Here is a 27,479-nt window from a genome sequence, read left to right as displayed (position 1 = left end):
AAACAGACACAGTATCATTTATTTCAATAAATGGTAAACTCACTTAGGGAACCTTGGGGGGTAAAATGGAAATAAGTAATGTGGAATGGACAAAGAACACCAGGTTTGGGGAAAATGATAGTGTGGAATTCTGGCGCTACTAATGAATCCTCATATGTCTTTGATTAGCCATTCACACAAGTCACAGTTAGCAATTGCTAACGTATACAAATGTTACCCTATAAGTCAATGAGTATGCTCAGTGTTTAGGACAACAAAAACATGTGTCCACACCAAATCACATCTCTATTCCTATAATATGGGGCTCTTATGAGCTTTCTTACAGGGGTGTTTTATGTGAGTCAGATATAATAATGTGTGTGGGAAAGGATCACACAGGACAGTGTTGCACATTATCACCACCAGGAGGCAAATATACTCACCTAACAAGTGCCAACACAGTCTCTGAGGACTCTGATGGTGATGGTGCCATGACTACAAGGGGTTCTCCCAACAGTACCAGCTCCCACAGCATTTGACTATGAAGGAAAACTGGGCAGAAACACCTAAAAATAGAATTATCTTGTGATTTATTTAATCTTGATTGTTAAATTCCTATATAATCAATCTAAAACTTTTACAATGATTGACATTCCTCTTAATGTTACATAATCTCCTATCAACCTGAGTGAAGGGGTAGAGAGTGTAGCCTGTCAATCAGGTCTCAGCTTGATGACCTCATTTGGAAGCCCAACAGAGATAAATAGTGCACTGGAGGCCAGACTCACTCTCTCTATGCCTTCCGGTTCCTGCTGTTGAGACTCTCAGAGAGCTGGAGGAAACACGTTGCCAGCACTGAGTTGCTTACACTGCCACTGGATTCACAAGACTTCTACCCACTGGCCTGTGATCTTCCTGCATCATTGCATGTGCTACGTGAGTCTGAAGAGGAATTTACGGACTAGTATTGGACTAATACAGCCGTGATTAGATAAATAACAGCCTTTAAAATATACGGACTGAAACAGAGAAAAAGCCCTTTTATCCACATAAAAACAATTACTTGCGGGGAGTGGGGGGAATCACACTATCTTTTACTTCAATTTTCTACAATTTTTTTTAATGGCTGATTTTTAAAAAAATAATTTTACTGGGGGCTCATACAACTCTTACCACAATCCATTAATACACCCATTTCTACAAATATTTAAGACCCCCTCGCACATGTCAATTTTATTCTATTTCAACTTCTACCTAAGTTAATATACTTAATATTACTGACATATAAGATAGCTGACAAGCAACAATATAAAAGTTATTTCCGTACCAAAAGGTAGATTCAGTTTATCAATATTGCTTTGCTATGTGTGAATTTCTATTCTATTTGAAAGGAAACCTGGAAAATTAATTTTCCAAAGGGTGTGTATTTTTAAAAGCTGATGCTTTTGATCTGATACACTATTTCATTAAAATAACAAGGGAAACAAATCGGGAGAGAAGGTACTAACACCAAACAACACAATATTTCCTGGGCAGACACTTTCCTTTCTGAAATGCTGCAAATTAAAAAGTTTTATTGAGATATAATTCACACATTATATGATTATAATTCTACAACCATATTAAGAAGAGTTGTACAAATCAGCACCACAATCAATTTTAGGAATGCTTTCTTTTACTCACCATTGTTGACTCCCCACTCCCTCCCCTCACTTCTCCTTCCATGATTTTCAGAAACCAAAACCAAAGTCACTGCCACTGAGTCCATTCTGACTCACAGTGACCCTGTAGGAGAGGGTAAAACTACCCCTGTGGGTCTAACTCTACACAGGAATAGAAAGCCACATTTTTCTCCCTACATGCCCTAGGAAATTATTAATCCAGTTACTGTTTCTACACACTAACATGCCCTGGATTCCCTATATAGAAACACACACAAAACAAAGGAAAACACAAACACACATACACAACTAAATGGCAATAATGAAATAACAAAGAAAAACCTCAATTGAAAAGAAAGCGGAAAGTATTAAAAAATTGGAACAAATTTAAAATGGGTCAAAGGGACATCAAATAACAAAGTGTTACATTTCAGCCTAACTAAATCTACCAAAATCCATGTTAGAATGCTCTCTGATATTAAGGCTATTCACCTCCCTGGAGTACATGGTCTGAGGAGATTGGGGATTCACCACAGACATAATCCACGTAGAGACCCTGCAAATGGATTCTGGGCTTCCACTGCCATCCCTAGCATTCCAAAAACTGGGTGTTTCGAATTTAAGTTCTAATACCATTATTTACTCTGAACTTAGAATTTACTGTTTACAATTCTTGGATCACACAGCCTGGTGTACTTCTTCCATGCGGACTTAACTGATAACCTCACTTAGATGGCTGCTTGTTTTAAGACAAGCCTTTAAGACCTCACACCTTATTTTTCTGATAGCTGGGCACTGTCTGATCTTCTTCACCACACTTTGCTATAGCACCCACATCCTCAGTGATCTTTTCATGAGAGCATCAAATGCTGCAAATTTTTATAGTTGTCCTGGGAATAGGAAAAGGCTTATGAGGACTATCATACGAGTATACTACAAAGACCTAGACCCTGGCAACTTTTACTCATTTAGAAATTTCTTCCTAGTAGGAGCACACATTTTAAAAATAGATTATAGAGGTAGAGAAAAATAATTAATGAAATATATATATAATATATACATATATATTATATATATCATAATCAATCCACCCAGAAAAATACACATCCACACAAGTGCAAAAAGATAAAGCAAATTGTGCAATGGAAATTAGGGAACCTAATTTTAATGATTCAAAAGCAAATGGACAAATGTGAGGAAATAAAAGAAAAAAAAGTTCAAGGATAAGAGAAAGGAGTCTTCCTCTTCCTTCCTTCCTAAACAATTCAATTCTAAAACAGAAGAAGGCAAGTATCTCTGCCAGAGGGAAAGGGAACCACACTGGCCCTAAGCAGGATTTCAGAGCTTGTGCAAGGTACGCTGGGTGTCCACATGGAGAGGTGGCCTGTGGTTGGAGCCCAAACATGGACAGGAATGTGTCCCTGTGGGGGGCTGGTTTGGCTTGGGATAACAGAGTCCAGGAAGCATGAGGAAAACATTCCATGAAGGGGATGCCTGGTTTAGAGTATCAAAAAAAGAATGGGATGAAGAAGTGCCCATGGATGGTACCACCTGGAACAAGGTATTCAAGCAGCGGTGAAGTCATCCCCTGAGAAGTGGCCTGGAGTAAAGGAACATGTATAACAAGTGGAGGAATGAGGGCATTCAAGTGGGGTTTGCCGGACATGGGCAGTTTTGGGGGTGACCATTCAAGGTGAGGGTGGCATTCATATGGAGAGAGAGCCTGGAGTGGGACGTAGAAGTCTAATAAAGGAGAAGGAAATTCCTGTGGGTCAACCCCGCATGGGGAGTCAGACCCTGAGCCAGAGAAGGAGCTTGTCCATGCAGATAGGCAGTTGGGTATAGGCTGTGGAATCCAAAGAAGGGTTAGAAAGATGTTTGCTCAGGGAAGAGATTGCAGCTGAGAAGTGAGACTGATGACAAACAATGCAGCTGGTCAAAAAAGTAACTCAGTTAAGGATACTAGAAGGTAGTTTCTTAGCCAGAGAAGGGAAATACAAATATGGAAAGGAAGAAAATGACAATGATTTGGAGAGTGTTCTGTTGTGAATATGTTTGCCAAAATTGGGGGGCGGGGGAGTACATGAATAACACTGAGTATGGGGGGGGGGGGGAGTTCCAAAATTGATAGTGGTAAAGATTGTACAACTCTCCCTGGTATGGCTGAACTACTGAATTGTATGACATGGATGAAGTGCCAATTTAACTTTTTTTATTTTTAAAGAAGAAAATGACAATGAACTCTGGTGTGTGGAATTGAAATGGAAATGGAGTGATTACATGTGTTAGTATAGAAGTAAATGGGTATGTGTATGTATAAAATGTAGTGCTATATTTGAGGGGGCTTCAAATAGTTTTTGGGAAAATGGAATTAAAAGATAATGGAATTTTTCTATTAACTTTTGGGAGCCCCTTTGTAATTATGCATTTATACACACACACCAGCCCATATTAAAAAGGTGTAAAGGCAATATCCCAATAGCATTGAGTACATCTACTGTACAGATCTTGGCTTCTACATCCTACTCTCTAAAAAGAACCAGTTTCTTAGAGAAATGGCTCATTACAAATAGGAACAGGAAAAAATTTCAAAGTAAGTCTTATCCTAAGAGTTGAAAATATGTTAATAGCAGATTTTTCATGCGAGTTAAAAGGAGAAACCACTGCAGAATAGACAAAGAAAATGTAGGGCATCCATACAATGGGGTGTTATTTAGTCACAAAAATGAATGAACTAATGACCCACATTTCAACATGGATAAGCCTTGAAAATAAGGCGAAGGGAAAAAAGCTAGACACAAAATTCCTCATATTGTATGATTTCATTTGCAGAAAATGTCTACACCAAACAAATACAAAAAAACCCAAAAAGATAGTATTATGACTGCCAGAGGCTGGAGGGAGGATTGAGAATTAAGAGGTTACTTTTTTTTTTTTTTTTAAGAGGTTACTTTTAAGATGATGAAAAATGTTCTAGAATTACATAGTGAATATATCATGACCACAAATTTCTTATACTCCCTTCAAATATAAAACCTAATTTACCAAAATAATTTGTCATTTATCAAGGGGTCATGCGGGTGGGATGGGTGGGGAGGGAGGGAAAAAAGAGGAGTTAATACCAAGGGCTAAAGTAGAAAGAAAATGTTTTGAAAATAATGATGGCAACTTATATACCAAAAAGTGCTTGATACAATTGATGTATGGATTGTTTTAAGAGATGTAACAGCCCCCAATAAATGATTATAAACAAAACAACCTAATCTACCTTGCTTAAGTATGGGCTGGACTTAGTGATTTGCTTCTTCTAACGACTAGAAAAAGGTGAAAGTACAACATGCAACTTCAAAGCCTGGGTCATAAACAAAAGACAGTGGGGCTTCAGCCCTCTCTAAAGTAGAGTGAGATGGCCCAGAGTGAGAACGCTCAAGCAGTCCATATGCAGAATTCTCACTCACCTGAAAACGGAGGTTTCCACCCAACACACAGCAGATGTGACACTTCTAGAGAAGCAGATCCTCTTGCTCCAGTCAGTACCTGCAGCCTAACCTACCCAACTGACGGAAACCACAGCTGCATCCTGACTTAAAACCTCCTGAACGACTGAACCAGGATGCCCCGGCTAAGATGCTACCAGCTTCTCAATCCTCAGTACTTGCTCTCTTAAGGCCCTAAGTACTGGGTCAATAAATCACACAACAGGTAACTGAAACATAAGAGCCTTCAAGTACAACCCCACAAAATACTAGAGGGAAAGAGAAGGATGCCACGTCAATCAAGAGAGCAATGTGAACGTCATCCATGATGAGGTAACTCACACGTGGGAGCCGCCTCCCTTCCAACAATTCATCTACTGAGGACATATCAGATGAACCTGAGAAAGCTCAAAAGGTGGTCAATGAAAACCACCGCCAAACAGATGAAACGGTCTGTCCTGTAACAGGAAAGGATAAGGAAAGAGGAATAGGGAAGAATGCCCAATCATAGGAAGGACTGAGATTAAACAGATATGACACTTCAATGCAAGCAAGGTTTTGAATTGGATATTATCATGACAGCTGGTGACACCTGAACATAACCTGAGGATTAGAAGATAACAATTTACCCACGCTCATCCCTTCAACTTTGGTGGTTGCATTGAGGCTATACAGAAAGCATTCCTTGTTTGTACAAACAGACACCAAAGTATTCAGTGGGGAAAGGAGTGTCATACCTGTAACTTGCTAACAAATGGCTCAGTGGGGAAAAAAGGAAAGAAAGAAAGGTTTGGGCACAGTACTTGCCCTTATCTGTAAGTCTGTTGTTTAAAAATTATCTATGTGACACATTTAAACTAATAAATGCAAAATGGAAGCTCTACACACAAAATAAAGACTATTGTCATGAATAAAGCATTAATTCAATCACTAGATATTAAATGTTCGGCATAGTACTGGCTCTACATGTGGTTAATCTTTTTCAAAGCTAAGTTTTCTCATCTACCGAGGAAAAACAGTTAAGAAACAACAGACTTTTCCTATTGGGAAAGAATAGTATGTAAACCATCATTAGGAGAAAAGACACAGGCTAATCAAAGGTGTTTAGAAACCACCACCACCGCTGCCATCAAGGCAATTCTGACTCGGGCCAACCTCGCAAGTTACACAACAAAATCGTGCCATGGGATATTTTTGCTTTTAATACTTACAAAAGCAGATCTCACTGGTTTCTGTAATATCACATAGTGGCTTCAAACAGCCAACCTTGTTAGTGGTTGAGTGCAAATCATTTGCACCATTAAGGGACCTAGTCAACAGTGTTAGTGGTGGGAGTAATTAATCACAATGCTACAGATAACAAAAAGCTTAAAATGCAGACCTAAATATTCAAAAGAAAAATGTGTAATAACTGCATTCTGTAGTAACTTGGACCAACTCTGCAGCTTACTCCTTGGTGAACCAAGCAACAAACTAGTGAGGTATGCAATCTTTTTCATACATTTCCCTCGCGACACTTAATTTCAAGCTCTGGGAACATTACCTCTTTTCAATACTACCAAATATGATCTTTTAAATAAAATGAATTTATTTTTAAAGTCAGGATTATATTTTAAAGAGAGTAAAACTCACCCTAGTTAGGTATATAGTTCAATGAGTTAATATTTTCAATAAGCACATACAATCACATAATCAGTACTAAAGAATTGTTCCCACCACTCCCCAAATTTCCCTCTTCTCCTCTTACTATTGATTTCTCCTCCCCACTGTCAGGCAATTATTACGTGGATATGTGTCCCTAGTCTTGCCTTTTCCAGGATGTCACATAAATAGAATCATTCAGTTAAGTAGTTTTTAAAATCTGGCTTCTTTTGCTGAGCATAATGTTTCTGAGAGTTATTCATGTTGCATGTATCAATAGCTCATTCTTTTTATTTTTCATTATTGTTAAATAGTACTCCATGTACAGACAGGTGCCACGTTATGCTTATCCATTTACCAGCGGGTAGACATTGGGGATCTTTCCAATTTTAGGCTATTACACCTAAGACTGCTATCAACATTTGTATATAGATCTTTCTGTGGACACGCTCTCCTTTTTCCTGCATAAATACCAAGACATAGGCTTGCAGAGTTGTGCTAGGATTCAGCATGTAAGAGATTCCAAACAAATAAATCTTGGAAACAGTATCCCACATACAGACTCCTAAGTAGTCTAGAAGTCACTAGAAACAGACAGACCAAAGAACCCCACACACGCTTGCATTTCACCTGCCACCAGACAGTGTATGAGAACTCAGTCAGTGCTCGTTGGTAGCACAGTTCCTAAGCTGGGTCAGAATCACCTGGGGAACTGGAAACTGGCATCAATCCAACCGTATCAGTATTTTTTCCTTTGTTTTTTTAAGTGCTAGTATCTCTCTCTGTTTTTTTTTTCTAGTATCTCTCTTTATATTTTGAATTTTGAAAACATTCAAACACGCAGGACAGTAATGACAATACTCAATGGCTTCAAAAAGTCCATGGAAAAAATTGGAATTAGAAGATAATGGAATTTTTCGGTGACTTTGAAGTTCCCTGTAGTGTAAGAATTTCCATATTCATATCGCTTAGAATAATAACAATAGCTTGCCTTTATTCAGTTCATTTTTTTCTTATTTATATTTTAAAAATATATAAGCTTCATGTCATTTCACTCCTACATACTGCATATACTCGAGTATAAGTCGAGCTGAATAACAGCTGAGGTACCCAATTTTGCCACAAAAATTACATAAAAAATATGCTGAAACTCGGCTTATACACAAGTATATATGGTACTTTAAAATACATCTTGCTTTAAAAGTGCAATCCCATTCTCACCACAAAGCAAGCAAATAGTAATTTGTTTGTATCATGTAATACCTAATCCATACCCAAATACACACGCCAAAACAGGGATCAGGCTGTTGGAACTGAACCACTGCTTCATAGCTTGTGGGACATATTGACTGTTTTCTTCCAGTTTTTCTACATCCACTATGAGAACATTCATTTTCTAAAAAAACTAACATCAATATCACAAAAGAAAAGGTACTATTAACAAAATATTTTAATATTTACCCGAAAAGATCCACTTCGTGAACAGTAGGCAAAATAACAGGTATGTGTGTGTGTGCCTATGACAGAAAAGAAAAGCTAGTCGAGAAGATGTCACAAAAATGTGCAGACAGTATTTTTTAAAACCCTAGCTGTCTCATGATAAGCAAGCCGTGTTGCTTAAAGTTCCCCTTTTTAAGAGTCTTTTCCTCAAAAAGCAGCAAAGCAAAGAGTTAATCTTACCAATCTTCTCTCTTTGAAATGTCAAGAAGTTTCAAGGACTACACGCATTCCATGGATAAAGCAGTAATCCAAAAGTCAGGTTAATTCCCAACTGTATAAACCATCACCTTAATATTAGCTGACATATGTTAAGAGACAAATGGGGTTTCCAAATGCTCTCCCATTTTATTCAATTCAAAAAACAAAGAGGAAATAAAAGTGGGTTTTAATATACCAGTAAAATATTTTAAATAAAAATTAGCCCCACCCATGAGCAGATGTAGCTTAAGGAGAAAAGGAAGAAAGAAAGGCAATTATAATTACAAAATACATTTGCCTGCATTTCCTAAAAACAAAACATACTGGCCACTCTCCATAAGGCAGATGGATGATTTTGCTAAGTCGGAAGTTTGCTGAAATAAGACTTACATCCCTTTGCTTTATTACTACATAAAATGTGAGTTCCCTGGGGGGGAAAAAGAGCAAGCACAAAACCCAAGAAATACTAGGCAATTTGCTATTAATTCATTAAAAAATTATTTAATGGAATATGCCAGTAATATTAAGACATCTTTAAACTCAAGAAATTGTGTTAGTTTAAAAATTCCACTAGGGAGACCATGTATGGTGGATCTTTCTACTACCTGCTGAGTGAACTGCACTACTTGAGTTGTTCCAGGCTTGTCATGGCATGTTGGGATCCGCACCTTAAAGAGAAACAGAAGATTTTGAGAATGATGAGGGCAACAAATGTACAGATGTGCTTGACACAATGGATGGATGGATGGATTGTGATAAGAGTTGTACGAGTCCCCAATAATTTTTTTTAAAAAAGAGAGAGAAACTGTTCTAACTATGAAAGAATGTGTCCACAGGGCACGTTTTTGTAATTTGCTAGTCTAGATGCTAACCACAAGGTTATTTTGAATCCACTAGCTTCTCAGAGGGAGAAAGACAAGGCTGTCTGCTTCCACACAGAGCACTTCTACTCTGTCTTATCAGGCAGCGGTGAGTGAGAACTGACTTGATGGCACTGAGTGGTGATGAGTGAGTCTGAGTCCTATTAATGGGATCAAAAGTACTCTAACCTGCTAAAAGGGTACACTCAACAATGTCTAAAACAGCCCTGAAAACAAAATCTTCATGCCTTATTTTAAAACACTAAGGTCCTATTTCTTTTTAGTCACCACAGAAGATAAGTGAATCAAGCGTCTCCACACTTCCAAGCACAAAGAAACCATTAATCAAGAAAAACAAATGCACTGGGGGGAAAAAGGACATCAATTTCATACTGTTTCCTGTTTATTGTTCCAATCTTTGCTTCATGAGCAGAGACACACCCAAATACATCCTCTTCAAACTTGCCAGACTTGGGGATAAACCTCCCAGGAAATCATAAGAAATCCTAACACAGAGCTATCAGTACTACTTTTGATGACTTCCTAGGGAAAAGCAGAATGCAGAACTACAGAAATAAGCCCATCTAAAGGGAGCATTGCCAAAAATAAGTCTGGCAATTGGATAATGAATTTCACAATCACTGGAATATATAATTATACAAAGCCTGAGAGCAATTGGTAATTTATTTTAAAAAACTCAGTAGAGAAAAATACCCTGGGATGAACATGCTTGGCTTGACAAGACATGACAAATCCATAGGAGATAATATACAGTCCTTGCATGGTATACAAATGACACCTTGGTGCAAACGCCACAGGATGCAATGGGGCTGATGGTCCCTGAAAGTGCAGCAGGATCAATAGTGCTAACTCTTCACATTAATAATAGAGTGAAAACAAAATAAAGAGTTAAAATATGAAGTTAAAAACAAAGCCCACAATGAAGACAAAGAGGGTGCATAAGCAAATGTGGCAAAGAAAGTTAATGGTGCCCTGCTATCAAAAGATATAGTATCTGGGGTCTTAAAGGTTTGAAGGTAAACAAGTGGTCATCTAGCTCAGAAACAACAAAGCCCACATGGAAGAAGCACACCTGCCTGTGTGATCATGAGGTGCCCATGGGATCAGGTAGCAGGCATCAAAGAACAAAAAATCTTATCATTGTGAATGAGGGGAGTGCAGATTGGGGACCCAAAGCCCAACTGTAGGCAACCGGACATCCCCTTACAGAAGAGCTGCAAGGAGACCAGCCAGTCAGGATGCAGTGTAGCAATGATGAAATATACAACTTTCCTCTAGTTCATTAATGCTTCCTCCACCCCACTATGATGATCCCAATTCTACTTTACAAATCCAGCTAGACCAGAGGATATAAACTGGTACGGATAGGAACTGGAAACACAGGGAATCCGGAACAGTTGAACCCCTCAGGACCAGTGGTGAGAATGGTGATACTGGGAGGGTAGAGGGAAAGTGAGGGAAAAAGAGGAAACCGATTACAAGGAACTACATATAACCCCCTCCCTGGGAGACGGACAACAGAAAAGTGGGCGAAGAGAGACGTCGGACAGTATAAGACATGACAAAATAATAACTTATAAATAATCAGAGGTTCATGGGTAGGGGGAGTGGGAAGGAAGAGGAAAAATGAGCTGATACCACGGGCTCAAATAGAAAGCAAATGTTTTGAGGATGATGGTTGGCAACAAATGTAGAAATGTGCTTGACATAATGGATGGATGCATGGATTGTGATAAGAGTTGTACGAGCCCACAATAAAATGATTTTAAAATTAAAAAAAATAAAAACAAAACCCAGCTGTTCTGTAGGAAACAAATGAGGCACAGATGATAACTTACTTACCTTCATTACCACCCCCATGATAGGCAGGTGTAATGTTTTTCCTGGCACCGGAGCAGGCCACCGATCCACATCGTTACAAGCTGGAAAACACAATATATTTCCTTAGTGTAAGTGGAAATATTAAAAATGGAACATTAAAATTTTATATTCAACTGTCTATGGTTTAAGCAAAAATACACTGGATCAACCACTGCCATCTGCCAACAGGGCAGCATTTGCCCCAAAACAAATGTCCCAGAAAGTGAGAAGGGACAGGAAAGAAGGTCAATTGGAAACAACTAAGCCAAGGAGGTAAGGGGAAGAGTGTTGTCACAATGACAAGTTTACAACTAATGTCACAAAACACAATGTGTCTAAATTGTTGAGTGGGAAACTAATTTGCTCTGTAAACCTTCATCCTAATCAAAATGTTTACATATATGTATACATATATGAGGGGGTAATTCCACACACCCCCCAAAAAAAAACCAGGGAAAAACTCCACTGATGTGAAATAGAAGCATGCATTTGGAGTCCACCAGGTAAGACTGTTGTTCATCAAGTTTTCTATTTAGAGGTTCTGGAAAAATTGTGTAATGGTGTGCAACAAAAAAGTTCTGGTTTGTGGCAGATGGGAGACTGGTTTTGCTACCATGACAATGCACCTACTCAGTGTGCCAGTTTTGGGCAAAAAACAGCATGCCTCTCTTGGCCCACACACCTCACCTCACTCTGTGTAGCTTCTTTTTGTCACATATGAAGAGGGACATAAAAGGACAGTTATTTGATGTACAAGAGGTAAAGAAAAATGTGAGGTAGGTGCTGTCAGCCATCCAAACAGATGAGTTTGAAAAATCACAGATTTGACAAATGTATTAAGTGTAGTAGAGAGTGCTTTGAAGGTGATAAGGTTATTCTGTAAAACAATTTAAATACATTTTCCTGTTTTGTTTGGGTTAAACACATATAAGCACACATATATATACATACACCTGTATATAAGCACATATTGGAAAGGATCAAAGGGAAAATGAAAAGTGAGAAAACTATCCTATACTTCATTTGGAAACATATATATTCTAGGGTACAAATTGGTTAATAAGTCATCTAGAAACTAATTAAATTGGGTTTGAAGGGAGTGTTCCATTTATATAATTACAATTTGCTACAAAGAAATACCACCTGGCTAAAGTCTTCTTTCTTAATTAAGTGATATCAAGATTTCTCTTTTATGGCACCAAGTAATTAAATATCTGGGTATTATTAACTCAATAAATACAACGCCTGTATGCTATAAAACAAATGAACCCAGATGCCGCAGTGGTTAATTGCTCAGCTGCTAACCGAAAGATCTGTGTTTAAATTCAGCCGAGGCTCCTCAAGAGACAGATACAGCAGTCTGCTTCTACACAGATTTACAGCCTTGCAAACCCTATGGTGCAAGTCTGCTCTGTGCTACAGCATCGCTGTAAATCATAATGAACTCCAGGGCAATAAGATATTATAAGAAATGATAACAAAAATTATCATCTCTCGTGTTTGTAGGTAAACATGCAACACTTTTCTCTATCGACCTTAAATTCTTACTTATTTTCTAGTATGCTTTCAAAAGCTCTTTCATAACCCTCGCCTAACTTACACATGTTTAACTTACCTGCTTCCAAATAAGGTTCACTCTTTTCAAAATACTCTGGTGCTATCTGTTTTAGTACAGTGTGAAAAAAATGAATATACGGTAGCTTGCTGATCAAAACCAAGGACTGGAGGAGAAAAAGAAACAATGATTTTAATTATTCATGGTCATATTTTAAGTCTGCCTTCATTCCCAAATGAGCAATTACTAACAAGCCATATTCACCAATAGGTGTGGATTTTGAAATACAAAGCTTTTTATGCTGGATATTTAAAAGAAAACATCGAACTGTAACTGCAGAATGCAAAAAGTTTAGCCTCGTTCATCATACACTTCAACAGCATAAAAATATAAACTTCCCTTTTCACTAGGAAAAACATATTTCCCTTAAACAGAGCAATGCCATGAATAATTTATAAACTCTAGCTACTTATTGTCATTAGCAAAACAACATCAGAAATTAATCAAATAAGCTTTTCCTAACAAGGAGACTAAAAAAAATTACAAAAAAAAAAGGAGGAGACTATGAGGATTTTGCAAATTAAGATCTATCATTGTTAGATTTTAAAGATCAACTTTTAAATACTTATACATTGCAACACTATGGTTTGGTCACTATGTAGTAGTCAATGGTGCTTGAGGCAAATTCCGGTTACAAAAAGCAAAGAATGTGTTCCCTTTAGGTGAGATTAAATAGCAACTGATTTAATTGTTTATTTTAAAGAAAGAAAAGCATTGTATATTTAAATAGAAAAAAAGAATGAATGTAAATGTGCTTTACACAGTTGATATATGTATGGATTGTGATAAGAGTTGTATGAGTCCCTAATAAAATGATTTTTTAAAAAAAGAATATGGATAATTAAAAAAAAAAAAGAGTGTTACTAAAGCTTATTTATTACAGGCTTTCATTAGCGGTAATAATATTACCACTTTTTTAGTCTTTCCCTTATTCTAAAATATCAAAATTAGGCATACCCTTCTAGTTTTGACAGTTATTATAGTAACTGTAATTTATTAACAGGATTCTAGCACAGAAATACCAGAAGGGTAAAAATTCAGTAGCAGTTCAAAATCTAGGGACAGATATACACAATGTTAAAGGCAAAAATAAAATACAAATTCTATGTTTTTAAAAATATATTGAAACATTTTAAATTATCAGCTTCTATTTCTCTAATCCAAATATTTTATTAAAAAGTACTTCTTGTATTAATTAGTATAACTAAAAGTTACCTTCTGAAAGTAGCCTCTTTTTAACGTTTTATCTCGAACTTGTCGGAAATACACATATCCATAAAAATAAGCAGGATCCTTCTATGAAAGAGTACAGATAATAAAAAATACACATAAATATTGCTATCCTTTTGTATTAACATCAGGTTTCTTTTTAAACCCAACTGAGATATGGGGAATACACAAGTTAGTTGTGCTTCTCCACCAACAAAATAATTATGACTATATATGCCAGACAAAATCTGCTAGTTTGTCAAAAGATTAAATAATCATAACTAAAGCATCCCTGGTAGCAGTGTAGATATGTGCTGGACTACTAACTACAAGGTGATTGGTTTAAACCCACCAGTCATTCCATGGGAGAAATACGAGGCTATGTGTTCCCATAAAGATTTATAATTTCAGATACCCTATGTAGGGTCACTATTAGTCAAAACTTATGTTCTTGGGTTTAAAACACTAAAGTCAGGTTTTTTTCCCCCTAAAACTGACTCAATTGTATGGTCTATATCCACACCTATACACTTTAATGGAATTTAGGAAACAATCAAATTCTATACTTTCCCTAAAGCTATGTTTAATTTTAAAAAATATATTTTTTAAACATTACAATTTTGAGTTTGTAAAGGCTAAGGGTCTTTTAACAAAATAAGGTGCCCTAATCTACAATTTTAAGAAATGTTAAATATCAACCTGAATCCTATACAGCCAGTTATATAAACATACTATTTCAAAAGTAATTATATCCACAAGTCTTAAGCATCTACTTCTTAATGGGATGCACTATTGCCCAGTCACTTATTTCCAGTTGTTATTTTTTATACACACAAGGCACTGTGATAAAAAGGTGCCTAAGACACCGTTCCTTAAGGAGATCACAATCCAGGAAGGATAAGAAAAGCACAAACAGGATCACTTAGTGATAGAAGGGCAAATGTCGATGGTGAAGAAAGCACATGATGTTACAGGGAGGCCACAAAGGAAGAAGAGATTATCTTGCCTCGGGCAAGGGTAGGGAATGGCTACTTGAAGCCCTGAAATCACCAATGCCAGCTAACATCACAGGCCTCATTCACCTAAGAGAAGTCGCTCCAGCCATCACATTTAGGGGAGTTAATTAAATGTTTGACCAAATATCCAAGCCTCCAAACTCACTGGCACTGCGTCAGTTAGGACTCACAGCGACCTTACAGGACTGGGTCCAGGAGTCCTGACAGTGCAGTGAGTTACCCTTTGGGCTGCTGACCCAAACTCAGCAGGTTAGAACTCAGCAGATTCAAACCATCAGTCACTCTGTGGGAGAAAGATGAGGTTTCTACGCTCATAAAAATTTACAGTCAAAAACTCACAGAGGCGGTTATACTCTGTCCTATAAGTGATGACTAAATATAGTAGGATAAATTTTAAGTAGATAATTTTGTATGGCCCATAATGTTATAAGTATCCAAATGGCCCTTTGGCAGAAAAAATGGTTCTCTACCCCTGGCCTAAAGGAATCAGTCTTAAAGATTCCATGGAGGCAGTTATTTTTGAGTTTGGTTTTAAAAGTTAGTTACAATGACAAGGAGGTAGCCATTCCGGGTTTAAAAGGCCAATAGTTTGGGCAAAAATACTCAGAAAATACATGCTATCTTAGGAAAAAGCACATCGTTCAGGTTTGGTCAAAACAGCACATACATAGAAGGAAGAGGATAGAACACTGGAAAGGTAAGGGGTCTTATTTTGGAAGGCCTAGAAAGTGAGTGGTAGGAAATAATACTGCCATTAGCTCTCTATTCATTAGGTAAAAGGCAGTCATTGTAGCTCTGTAATTTATATGTGTACTTTAGCTGATAACACTTTGAGGTCTGATGTATTGCACTGGAAGAACCAAGAAGTGGGATGTCCAGGGCAAATTTCTTATCCTGCAAAAATCAAAAAACCAAACTCACTGCCAATGAATTGATGCTGACTCGGCAGAATTGTCACTGCACACTTCCAAGACGGTAGCTCTTTAAGAGAATAGAAAGCCCTTTTTTCTCCTTCAGTAACCCTGAAATTCCTCACATGCAAAAGGAACTCCCGCAGAACACAATAGGGAGGATTAACTAATAATTTATGTAATAAAGGTGTGTGCTTGTTAACACAGTGCCTGAAATATAGTAAGCTCTAGTAGGAGGAGCCCAGGTAGTGCACAGGTTAAAAAGCTCAACTGCGAACATGTGGTAAGAAGGTGGAGCCCACCTTACCAGTAGTAAGATGTGACCTTCGACTTCCATTAACTACACGGAGCACGGTCTCCTACTCCGTCCGATAGGGTTACTATGAGTGAGAGTCAACTCAACGGGCAGTGGATTTGTTCTATTACTATCTTTGGTTGAAAGAGTGTGGATGCTTATGAGATACTCACTAGGCAGCAACTAGCAACAATGATATTTCATAGGTAGTACCCCTGCACAGAGGGGACACAGTTTAAGCACTGCTAACCCGAAAGTTCAGCAGTTATAGGGCACCAAGCACGCTGTCAGAGAAATATTTGACAGTCTGCTCCTTAAAAAATTACTGGCAGTTTTACTCTGCCCAGTAGCATCACTATCAATCAGTCAGACTCAGTGGCAATGGGTGGGTGAGCAATGCAAACTGGGAAAGGGTTTTTGTCATTCGTGGGAACAGGGAGGAAAACTGAAAGCTGATTTCAGCAATGTCAAGTTCTGCAGACAGGACATCCAGAAGGAAACATATGTCATGCAATTAGAGATGTACACGTGGAGTTCCCAAGAGAAACAGAAAGATGCTGGGTGTGAGGAACAGAGGGATTTCTCTTAAATTGTCTCCCCAAAATATATGCCAGATTTGGCTTGAGAATGACTGTTCACTAGGCAGCGAAAGTGGGTCAGAGGTTATTCTCCCTAACATCAGCCATCTAGAGCAGCCAGACTGCATAGTCTGACTCACCCCAAATAGGGCCCATTCCTTTCTGTTATTGTTCCCTTGAAGCAGTGCCCATAGGCAAGCCCGGGACCACTCTAAGATGACTAAGTTTAGGTTACTATCTTGCCACACATGCCCCCCTATTCCCTCCTCTTACTATTGCACATTCACCCCTAGGTCATCCCCCTCCTATTGCTTGTATTGCCTATGTTACAACCCCTCTCTATGACATAGGTTGTTATCTGCTATCAGGGGGCTTGCATGCCTCCCAAGATAGTAATTGCCAGCTTTATTGTATGAGACACTAGAATGATCAAACCTGTTCAAGAATGAATTGTACTGCCCTTCTCTGTGACGCATAATGCTGTGATGTATCCCCTTAAAGTAATATGATGCGTGGTTAGCAATAAATAAGGAGAGCTGCTTCTCAAGGGGAGGCCTCCCAAGAGGTGGCTGGCCGAGGGTGGCTGGCCGAGGATGGCTGGCAGAGGGCGGCTGAGGAAGGAGGGCTGCTCCCATGACAGCGGTGGACGAGAGGGCAGGTCCCGCGAGGGAGGCGGCTCCTGCTCTAGCAGCCGGGTTCCCCCCAACGAGGACCACCAAGCGGGGCGGAGGTGAGCAATGTTACCATGTAATATGTCTGACTGTATTATTGTATTATCTCTCATGCTCTCGATGACTTTAATATAATATTTATATATCTCAACTGTAAAATTGTGCATTACTGAACTCAGAAGTAGTATTACTGAACCAGTGAGTTCAAGCAGCGAGTGGGGGCTGGTCCCTTCACCCCCCAAGCGCCAATTTTTTAATTTAATACTAGAGCTGGGATCACCTGAATTACCGTAGTTGTCTTTAAAAGCAAACAGTAAAAAAAAATTTTTTTTTAATTAAAAATAGTAAAACAAAGTCTGCCTAGAAACAAAGAGAAACAACTACAAATGTTATCATAAAGTTTGCAGGGAACACCACAGGAGTGATAACTATTTAAATTCTGAGTGATATTTACTGGTATGCCCACATCTACAAAGTGTTACCAACAAATGAAGAGAACATTCTAATCTATTTCTAGATTCTCAATGGGATTTTTAATATATGTCATTCTCAGTAACTTTATAAGATTGTTTTTATTCCCATGCAAATTCTTATGAATTAGACTACTCAGAAAATCCAGCTATATACTACATTAACAAAACAATAATAAATGTTTCTGAATGCTATTAGAGATAACGGAATAACTGAGTCCTAAAGTTTCCTTTCACATAAGACATTTTTTTCTATTATTACTTTCCAACCTTTAAGTAAACTGGTAAATCTTTGTCAAATTGATCCAGGAGACAATGTAGTGACATCCTCCGCCCAGAAGACTGTCGAAATCTAAAACAAAACTGGGTATCTCCAAGACAACCTAATGAAAACAAAAATGAAAGAAATTAAGTACAGTTTAGCTTAGCATTTATTTATCCAGATTCAGGGATCATAGAGATGATTTTAACCCATTCTTCCATAGTTTAAAGACAAACAAAAAACCCTGAGAGTTCAATGCCTGTGTCAGTCAATTTTTAACAGCTGGGATTCAGTAAAACATGAATCCTAATCCCCAAGTCCCTTTACTTTTTTTTCTAATTCCATTTTGTACATGTAATTAATCTTTTGTTGTTTAGCAAACTGTTTTCATGTAAGCTGCTACAAAAATCATAATGAGCAAGAAATGTTACATACAAAAGAACAAATACTATTTGACTCTATGCAAAGGTCAAAAAAAGAAAGCAGACCAAAAACACAAAACTAAATTACAGTGTTTAGGGATTCATGGCTGGGTAAACTATGAAGAAAAGTAAGAAACTTATTACTATGGGTCAGAATAGTGGTAACATTTGGAGTACGGGAATAGTCTCTGGGAGGGAGTTTGAGGAAGCATTAGAGGTTTTGGCAAAACTCTATTTCATGAGCTTATATGGCTATGCATATACATATATATTTAAAACTTAGATAGTGCTAACTTTATTTTTCAAAAAACCAACATAAGAGAGGATATCTATTTAAAGATACATGGAGTAGCTAATTACTTAAATTCTTATTTACTATATTTAGAAGAACTACCCACCCACCCACCCACTGCCAACAGCCATTTAGTTGATTCCAACTCAAATCAACTCTACATAGGGTTTCCAGGACGATCAATCTCTATGGAACCAGATGGCCTGTCTTTCTCTTGCAGTGCAAAAAGTGGGCTCAAAACACTGACCCTGTTAGCAGCACAATGCCTAACCCACAGCACAACGAGACTCCTTTACATTTTACTAATAAGGTTATAATCAAATATAAAATGAGCATGTTTATTACTATTATTCATTATTACATTCAGAAGTACTTCTGTTTTTTTAGCCATTAAGTTTTCAAGAAAATAGAAAAACAAACAATTTTCTTAAATTTTACAAAAGAAAAACAACTTAGTATGTTATTAGGGATCCGTGAACAGGTACAACTAATTTCAATTCTAGAAGTTGTTATTTCTACAAACAATGGGAACTAGAGGGTAGATTAATTCCATCCCTTACTTGTCAAAGTAGATATTTGAACAATCACAAGGCAAATAAATAGAACTTGAGATAATGAGAAATATTCTCTGCTATAGATATAACCTTATTTTATTTCAATGAAGTTGTACATTGATGACTCCATTTTTCTTTTTAGACATGTCTCATCTGAAAAAGAAAGAAAGGGCGAGAGGGAGGGAAGAAAGGAGGGAGAGAATGAAGAAGAGAGAAAGGAAGAAAAGAAGGAAATGAGGGGGGCCACAGAGAAGAAGGTACACACAGGATATTTTATGAAAAGGATCATTTCACCTTACCCCTCAAGCTGTGAAGAGTTAGCCAGGAGGTCCCTTGGTCAAGGCTTTAGGCAGTGTCTTTGTGGGAGGTCAGGATTTTACCACTGAATGACCAATGCCACAGTGTCCTTGTGAAAGGCAAGGCTCCCAGTTTATGTCTCAGAGGGCTGTTCCTTAGAACATTAAAGGTAACTGAGGAAATGTCAACTCCTTATCTGGCTATTCCTTCGTCCTCCATCTTGAACTTGCCGTAGGTGGAAAACAAAGCTAACCCAGGAGACAAGAAGCAGGTCAAGAGTCTCCTGCGGCTGTGGGAGTGAGGAAATAGGGTACAGGTTTCTTTCTGGTGACTGTGGTGATGGCTGCCCACCTCTGTGAGCATACAAAAACTCATGAGAGTGTACATTTTATATGAGTGAATTGTGTGGTCGGCGAATTATCCTCAAAGTGGTTTTTGTCTGCTTCTTAATACCACTCCATTGACGAGAGCAGAAATTAAAGGTTTCTTTGTTTCAAACAAATAAAAATCTTCACCAAAAAAAACCCTCTTTCCAGAAAATGCCCCTTAGATAACAGAAATCTTAACTCACTGCCCTCTATGCCATTAATTGATTCCAAAGTAAGGAGCCCATCTTTCAGCTAAGCCATGGCTCTTCCTTTTTGAACATCATTTGGAACTCCAGGAAGTAACCTCCTATTTTACAATTATCAAGGGCAGAATACTTTCCGAGCTTCCTTTACCTCTTCAACTCATATTGAAGCACCTGGGGTCTTAAAGGCTTGACGATAAACAGAAGGCCATCTAGCTGAGAAACAACAAAGCCCACATGGAAGAAGCACACCAGCCTATCCCGACAAGATCATAAGCAAATGTGCTGAAGAAAGCTGATGTGCCCGGTTATCAAAAGATACAGCATCTGGGGTCCTATAGGCTTGAAAATATACAAGCGGCCACCTAACTGAGAAACAACAAAGCCCACATGGAAGAAGCACACTAGGCTGTAAGATCACAAGGTGTCAAAGGGAATCAGGTATCAGGCATCAAAGAACAAAAAAAATCATGGCATTGTGAATGAGGGGGAGTGCAGAGTGGGGACCCAGGGCCCATCTGTGGGAAACTGGACATCCCCTTGCAGAAGGGCCACGGGGAGGAGACGAGCCAATCAGGGTGCAGGTAGCAACAATGAAACATACAATTTTCCTCAAGTTGTTGAATGCTCCCTCCCCCCCACTATCAGGATCCCAATTCGACCTTACAAATCCAGACAGGAACTAGAAACACAGGGAATCCAGGACAGATGAACCGCTCAGCACCAGTGGTGAGAGTGGCAATACCGGGAGGGTGGAGGGAAGGTACGGAAGAAAGGGGGAACCGATTACAAGGATCTACATATAACCCCCTCCCTGGGGAACAGACAGTAGAGAAGTGGGTGAAGGGAGACGTCGGACTGTATAAGATATGACAAAATAATAATAATTTATAAATTATCAAGGGTTCGTGGGGGAGGGATTGGTGGGGAGGGAGGGGGAAAAATGAGGAGCTGATACCAAGGGCTCAAGTCGAAAGCAAATGTTTTGAGAATGATGAAGGAAACAAAGTACAAAAGTGGTTGACACAATGGATGGATGTATGGATTGTGATAAGAGTTGTACGAGCACCCAATAAAATGATTAATAAAAAAGAAAAAGAAACTGCTAAGCTACAGGTAAACAGAGAATAACTTCTTTTTTTTTGAGAATAACTTCTTATACCAATAAGATAACTCAAAGCTTGCTGAAAGTAATAGAAAGCTTGAAATGATTATTTTTGCATTAACAGAAATACAGCTACAGAGTGAATGACAATGCATAAGACTACAGTAAAAAAAGAAAGCTTCAAGAGCTAGCCCCATATCTTGACTTTCAGCTCCATGTAACCAAGACTCCCTGTGGTTAAGATGACTGGATGGAGAGAACCAGTGCTTTAGACCAAAGCTACTCAAAGTGTGGTCCTTAGACTCTGACTGGTCCACAAACTCTTGTTATTAACCCATTTCCAAGTAAATATACATATTGAGAGTAAGCATGGAGTAACCTTTTTATAATAATGTGATATATATGATATATATAAATATATAATAAAAACTGCCATGGCAATTTTTGAGTTTTAGTTTACAACTTTTACTTTTCCCATTTCATTTTTCTAATAAGTCATTTAAATTGCATCTTACCAAAGTATTGCTCCACAACAGATTGCTCATTTCAAAATCCAAGCCAGGCCTTTAACCTGTCAGACATAGTGAGAAGCACTGCTATAGCCCCTGGGAAGGGGCAACGTATATGATGATGTCCTTGCTGTTTACAGAACACTGTCTGCACATCAATTCAGTTTCAAGACCAGGATTAATCTTTCCTTCATCAATGCTACAAACTTTCCACTACTGTTGTGTTTTCCCTCTAAACATGTTTAAAGGTCCTTGAGCACCCATCAATTGTGGAGAGTTGTGTGTGTGTGTGTGTGGGGGAATCTGACCAATACTTATCAGAAAAGAAGGCACACTAAATTTAAGTTAAGCCATCATTCAACTGAGACAAGGAACTGAAACCTAAAAACAAAATACACATGTTTTTCTTCTAAAGTCACAGGACCCTAAGGCATATTGGGGTGGGAGGGTGAAGGAAGAGACTGGCAAGCCTTGTCACCAGAAACTTCAAATGCATTCTTCTTTTATTTTTATATACAGCTAGTCATACCATCTAAAATAGTACTTTCCTTTTTTTTAAGTGTGCACCATGGAAACGAAGTCTTGTTCATGACTCTTTCCTAAAGATTGCTTTACTGTGCCTACACTTCCTTCCATAGCAAGAAAAGCTATTTTGGGAAAAATTAAATCCCTTACCAAGTTGGCACAATAATCTTAACTTTTGTTTAATATATACATAAAAGAAATACACTGTGTGCATAATTACAACTGGCAATTGTGATCACAAATGCATAATAACACACAGTCTCTTGGCGGTCTAGATTAATGTTCATTTGTTAAAATGGCAAGGTGCCTGCTTTCAAGACAGCTTGACAATCTCACTGGCCCAAGTACTAACCACACTTCGTTTGATGTGCTGCTTATAAAAAGGTATCATAAAACATCTGTGGGTCATTTATACACCTACACTCCTGAAAAGTTCTGTTTACACAGATTAGCCCTGGAGATTAACTTCTAACAAGAAAACAATATATGGAGAGACTGATCACAAAATAAAAATTTAAAAAGGCAATCTAATCCAAACTCCATGTTATTAATTTCTCAGCCCTGATGCCCAATAAAGAGGCCAATAGAGGAGGAAGCCATGACAGCCAGCTCCAACCATAAAGAGAAGAAAGAGTGTGCAGTACAATCCGCTGGTGCTAACTAACCATAAAGTCACTCAGCTTACCCTGAGCCCAAGAACTCCCAGCCAACAATCCCAATATTCAGAATCAGATGTGCAGATTTAATCAAGAAAATGGTAACTAAAACAAGGATAGTTCCTACAAGATCTCTGGCTTTATTTTCATTCATATGTAAAACATCCTGAAGATTTAATGACCCTAGGTCAAAACTAGAGTCCTACTGGAATCTCTCAAGGGTAAGGTGTATTATAGAAAAGCATTACTTTTCTTTGAGCAGGGCTGAGCTTCAAGTATATAAGGAAAAAACCCTACAAGCATTTAATGGCAACCCTGCAAAATTTAATGTCAAATTTCCCAAATCAGATAAACTGAATTCACTTAACAGGATGTGAGCAGTAACCACAAAAAGGGGGGGGGGGGCAGTAGGGGGGACAGGAGTGTCCCTGCTTTGAAGGGTTCTGTGTGTGGTCCAAGAAGTTGCTCTGTGCCTGAAAAGCTGTTTTGAAAGTGAAACACAAGAGGAAGGCTGAAAGGTTTTAACAATTAGGACCACACAAATGGAGAGTTTGAAAGAGAGCAGTAGAATTTAGCTTAAAAACAGCTGAAGTTTATAATACAGTGTCTTTCTATAGGCCAGGTACTATTCTAAGCACTTTATATATACTAGCTCACATAAACTACTGCAAACTGATGGTCTTGTTTCATAAGCAGATGGGCCCAACCAGGTTGCTTTTACAGAGTTCTTTGCAAGTTCTCAAACCTTGAACTAAGCATAAACCACTACTCTGACTCCCTCAAACATATGACTGTCATTGATTTTCTATCTCTGCACTATTTCAACAGCTCTTTGATGTTTTACCTCATTACATCATACCAGTTTATTTTGAAAGTTGAATTAAATAAAAATAGCAATGACAAGACTGTTTATAATAAAACTAGTCAATCAAAACTACTGAGATCTGTTGGACTGAAATTTCAATTTGCATGCTAATATGGTATTTCAATTACTTTTCACATATTAGGAGTAGACTCAATATTGCTAAAATAAAATGCAGAAGAAATACCACATGAAAAAATAGTTACCTGAATTTGAATCTGGAAAAGACAAATAGCAAATATTGGTTTTCTGAAAAAGAAAACAAAAGCTATATATGCTGACACACATACACCAATAAAAACAAACAGAAATACAACAGTAGGCTATACAAGGTAATATTTTTTACTTACTTCTTTATCACTAAGCTTGGAATGCTGCGGATAAATTACCTGGAAAAAAAGAGTTAAATTTTGTTAGATGGATATATATTGTAAACATCAGCAGAACTTCTGATACACAAGTTGGGTATGGTCAAATAGGTCTAGGGAATAGTTCACAAACCTTAAGAATCAAATAAGGGGTAAGGGAGAATGCAGGAGGATTTACAATTGGAAAAAAATAAATAAATTAGATCTCTACCCCACATTATATATTATGATTAACTCCAAATAAGACAATGACATACATTTTAAAACTCTATTAGGAACAAAACATAAGGGGACTTCTTCTGGATTCGAGTTTCAACAATGGGTTCTTAGCTATTACACCAAAAGCACAAGCAACAAAAGGCAAAATCAATAAACTAGACCTCATCAATGTTAAAACTTGTGATTCAAAGGACTTTTATCAAAAAAATGAAAAGGCAACCTACACAAATGGGAAACATATTTGAGAACCGCCTATTTGATAAGGGTTTAATATCCAGAATATAAAAAGAACTCCTATAATTTAACAATATAAAGACAAGCAACCCAATTAAAAATGAACAAAGGACTTGAACAGGCATTTTTCGAAATAAGATATACAAATGACCAATAAGCCCAAAGATGTTCAAAAGCTTCTGTCATTAGAAATATACAAATCGAAACCACAGAGAAGAGAAATCAAGAATTTACAGAATAATTAAGATATAAATTCAGTCATACCTCAGGAGTCAGGCCTACCTATGAACTATTCAATAACAGGAATCAATGCTTTTTTCCCCCACAGTGGTGATGCCTTGAACCACCTACCACAAGGTCAGCCATTTGAAACTACCAGTTTGAAACTACCAGTGAGAAAAAGATGAGGCTTCCTACTCCCGCAAAGTTACAGCCTCCAAAACCCACACAGGCAGTTCCACCCCGTCTTATTAGGGCCACTAGTCAGAATCAACTCAATGGAAATGAAGTTTTCTTTGTTGTTTGGGCTAAGTTTCTGTCACTTTTTTTAAAAAAAATCATTTTATTGGGGGCCCCTACAGCTCTTACAACATTCTATACATCAATTGTATCAAGCATATTTGTACATATGTTGCCATCATTTTCTAAACATTTACCTTCTATTTGAGCCCTTGGTATCAGCTCCTCTTTTTTCCCTCCCTGTCCCCCTGGAGACCCCTTGATAAATCATAAATTATTATTTTCATATCTTACACCAACCACTGTCTCCCTTCACCCATGTTTCATTAATGCATTAATCGTTGCAATAGGTTCCCCCTTCCTCCCCGCCTTCCCCACTTTCTGTCACTTTCAACAGGTAGAATCATGGTTGCATTTTTCCCCTTTAGTGACAGAAAGTTCTGTTGGGCTTTAACTCTCTACTCACTGCCATCAACTCAATGCAGACTCACAGTGAACCTGTAAGACAGGGTAGAATTGCCCCTGTGGGTTCCCAAGACTGCAACTTTACACACACACACACACACACACACACACACACACACGAGGGTACAAAAGAAAACAAAACCCAGATAACTTCCCCATCTCCTCAGTCTGTTGTTGGTCTTTGAGCACAAGTGCATGCATTTTGTTGCATTTTCGTCTGTTCAGAAAGTTGACGGACATCCAGAATGAGGTTTGTCATCAATCTACATTTCACCTTTTTTGAAATGAGAAAAGCACTTGTACACTTGAATTTTTCCCATGGCACTGTCCTTGTAAGCTGTGCTCAACATCACAACAGTTTCTGCGGCATTTTTCCCAAGCAGGAAACAAAATTACACAACCACACGCTGTTCTCTTAAATTGGCCATCACAAAAGATGACATTTGAGCGAAAATGCTTTCACGAAAAAATTCACCATGACAAAAGAGAATCTTCCCAGGAAATGCCACTGGATACACCAACTCAGAGTGAGCTGCTCAATGTTTTCTAAGCGAGAAAAATATGTACTATGAAAGCTCCCAGTGGAGCTTGATTCCAGCGTCTTTTGGGTACCCCTCGTATATAAACAGTTTTATTGGGACACAATCCAAGTATCATACAATTCTATAGTACAATCTAAACTGTAACTGTGTACCAGAATAGAAAGCTGTCTTTCTCCCACAGAGAGCCTGCTGGTTTTGAACTGATGACCTTACAAATGACAGCCCAACATGGAACCACTACACATCACCAGAGCTCTCTAGACCCTGAATATTCTTCTATGCATTGTTTTTGTTAAGTGCTGCAAGTCAGTTCTGGCTCAGCAACCCTCTGAACAACAGAATAAAACACTACCCAAACCTGTGCTAACAGATGTCTTTACTTGAGGAAATGTGACCCTTCCTCCTATAGTCTTCCCTTGTACTTAAAAAGGGGCACTAAAAAAACTCAAAACTAAACTCATTGCTATTGAGTTGATTCCAACTAATAGTAACCCTTCAGGGCTGAACTGCCCCTTTGGTTCTGAGATTAAAATTCTTTACAGAAAGCAGAAAGACTCATCTTTCCATCAAGGAGCATTTGCTGGTTCAAACTGCTGACCTTACTTAAGGTTAACAGCCTAATGTGTAATTTTATCCTACTCTCTGTAAACTGATATGCTATACTTAATGCTGAACTCGGTAATTTTTGTCAAAAGCAGCGACTCATCCTACTATATCCTTAAACCAGTCCAGTGCATCTCATTTAGCCATGCCTAAAGGAAATGATCCTAAAAGGAAAAGGTTTTCTGTCAGGACCATGGGGCAACAAGGTCCAGAGGACCTGCATCTGGAGGTCCTGCTGTTAGTTACCCTCACCACTCTTGTGTTCTTCAAACTCAACCCACTGCTATCAAATCGGTTCTGACCCATATCCATACCATGTAAGGGTTTCTGAGGCTGTAAATCTTTATAGGAGCAGAAAGCGTCATCATTATCCTGCAGTGGGGGCGGGGGGGAGCTGCTAGTGGGTTTGAACCATTGACTTTGTAGTCAGAGTCCAATGCTTAATCAACAGTGCCACTCATTGCCAAATGCCCAGACTGCCAAGTCTTAGCCAGCTCTCGTACACTTGGCTTCCACAGCCACCCTCTGGCCACCTCTGTATTCCTCTTCCCAGTACAGTCTCACATCTGAGCC

The 27,479-nt window shown here is 38.2% G+C and overlaps 1 protein-coding gene across 1 annotated transcript in view; it reads right to left on the bottom strand.

Moving 5' to 3' along the window:
• Positions 1 to 27,271, bottom strand: part of DENND6A (DENN domain containing 6A) — a 48,565-nt gene extending 21,294 nt beyond the window's left edge. The window contains exons 1-10 of the mRNA XM_045290128.1: positions 27,221 to 27,271; positions 24,367 to 24,405; positions 24,223 to 24,265; positions 18,232 to 18,344; positions 14,027 to 14,107; positions 12,812 to 12,917; positions 11,179 to 11,258; positions 9,061 to 9,123; positions 8,219 to 8,274; positions 428 to 545 (exon numbers count right to left, since the gene is read on the bottom strand). Of these exons, the coding sequence (XP_045146063.1) occupies positions 428 to 545; positions 8,219 to 8,274; positions 9,061 to 9,123; positions 11,179 to 11,258; positions 12,812 to 12,917; positions 14,027 to 14,107; positions 18,232 to 18,344; positions 24,223 to 24,265; positions 24,367 to 24,405; positions 27,221 to 27,271 (750 nt within the window). The remainder of the gene's footprint in view (positions 1 to 427; positions 546 to 8,218; positions 8,275 to 9,060; positions 9,124 to 11,178; positions 11,259 to 12,811; positions 12,918 to 14,026; positions 14,108 to 18,231; positions 18,345 to 24,222; positions 24,266 to 24,366; positions 24,406 to 27,220) is intronic.
• Positions 27,272 to 27,479: the final 208 nt, after the last annotated feature.

This window comes from Echinops telfairi, unplaced genomic scaffold (genome assembly GCF_000313985.2).
Source record: "Echinops telfairi isolate 266 unplaced genomic scaffold, ASM31398v2 ScPeMD7_31;HRSCAF=116, whole genome shotgun sequence".
NCBI classification, from domain to species: Eukaryota; Metazoa; Chordata; class Mammalia; order Afrosoricida; family Tenrecidae; genus Echinops; species Echinops telfairi.
This window is presented reverse-complemented; position numbering and strand designations above follow the sequence as displayed.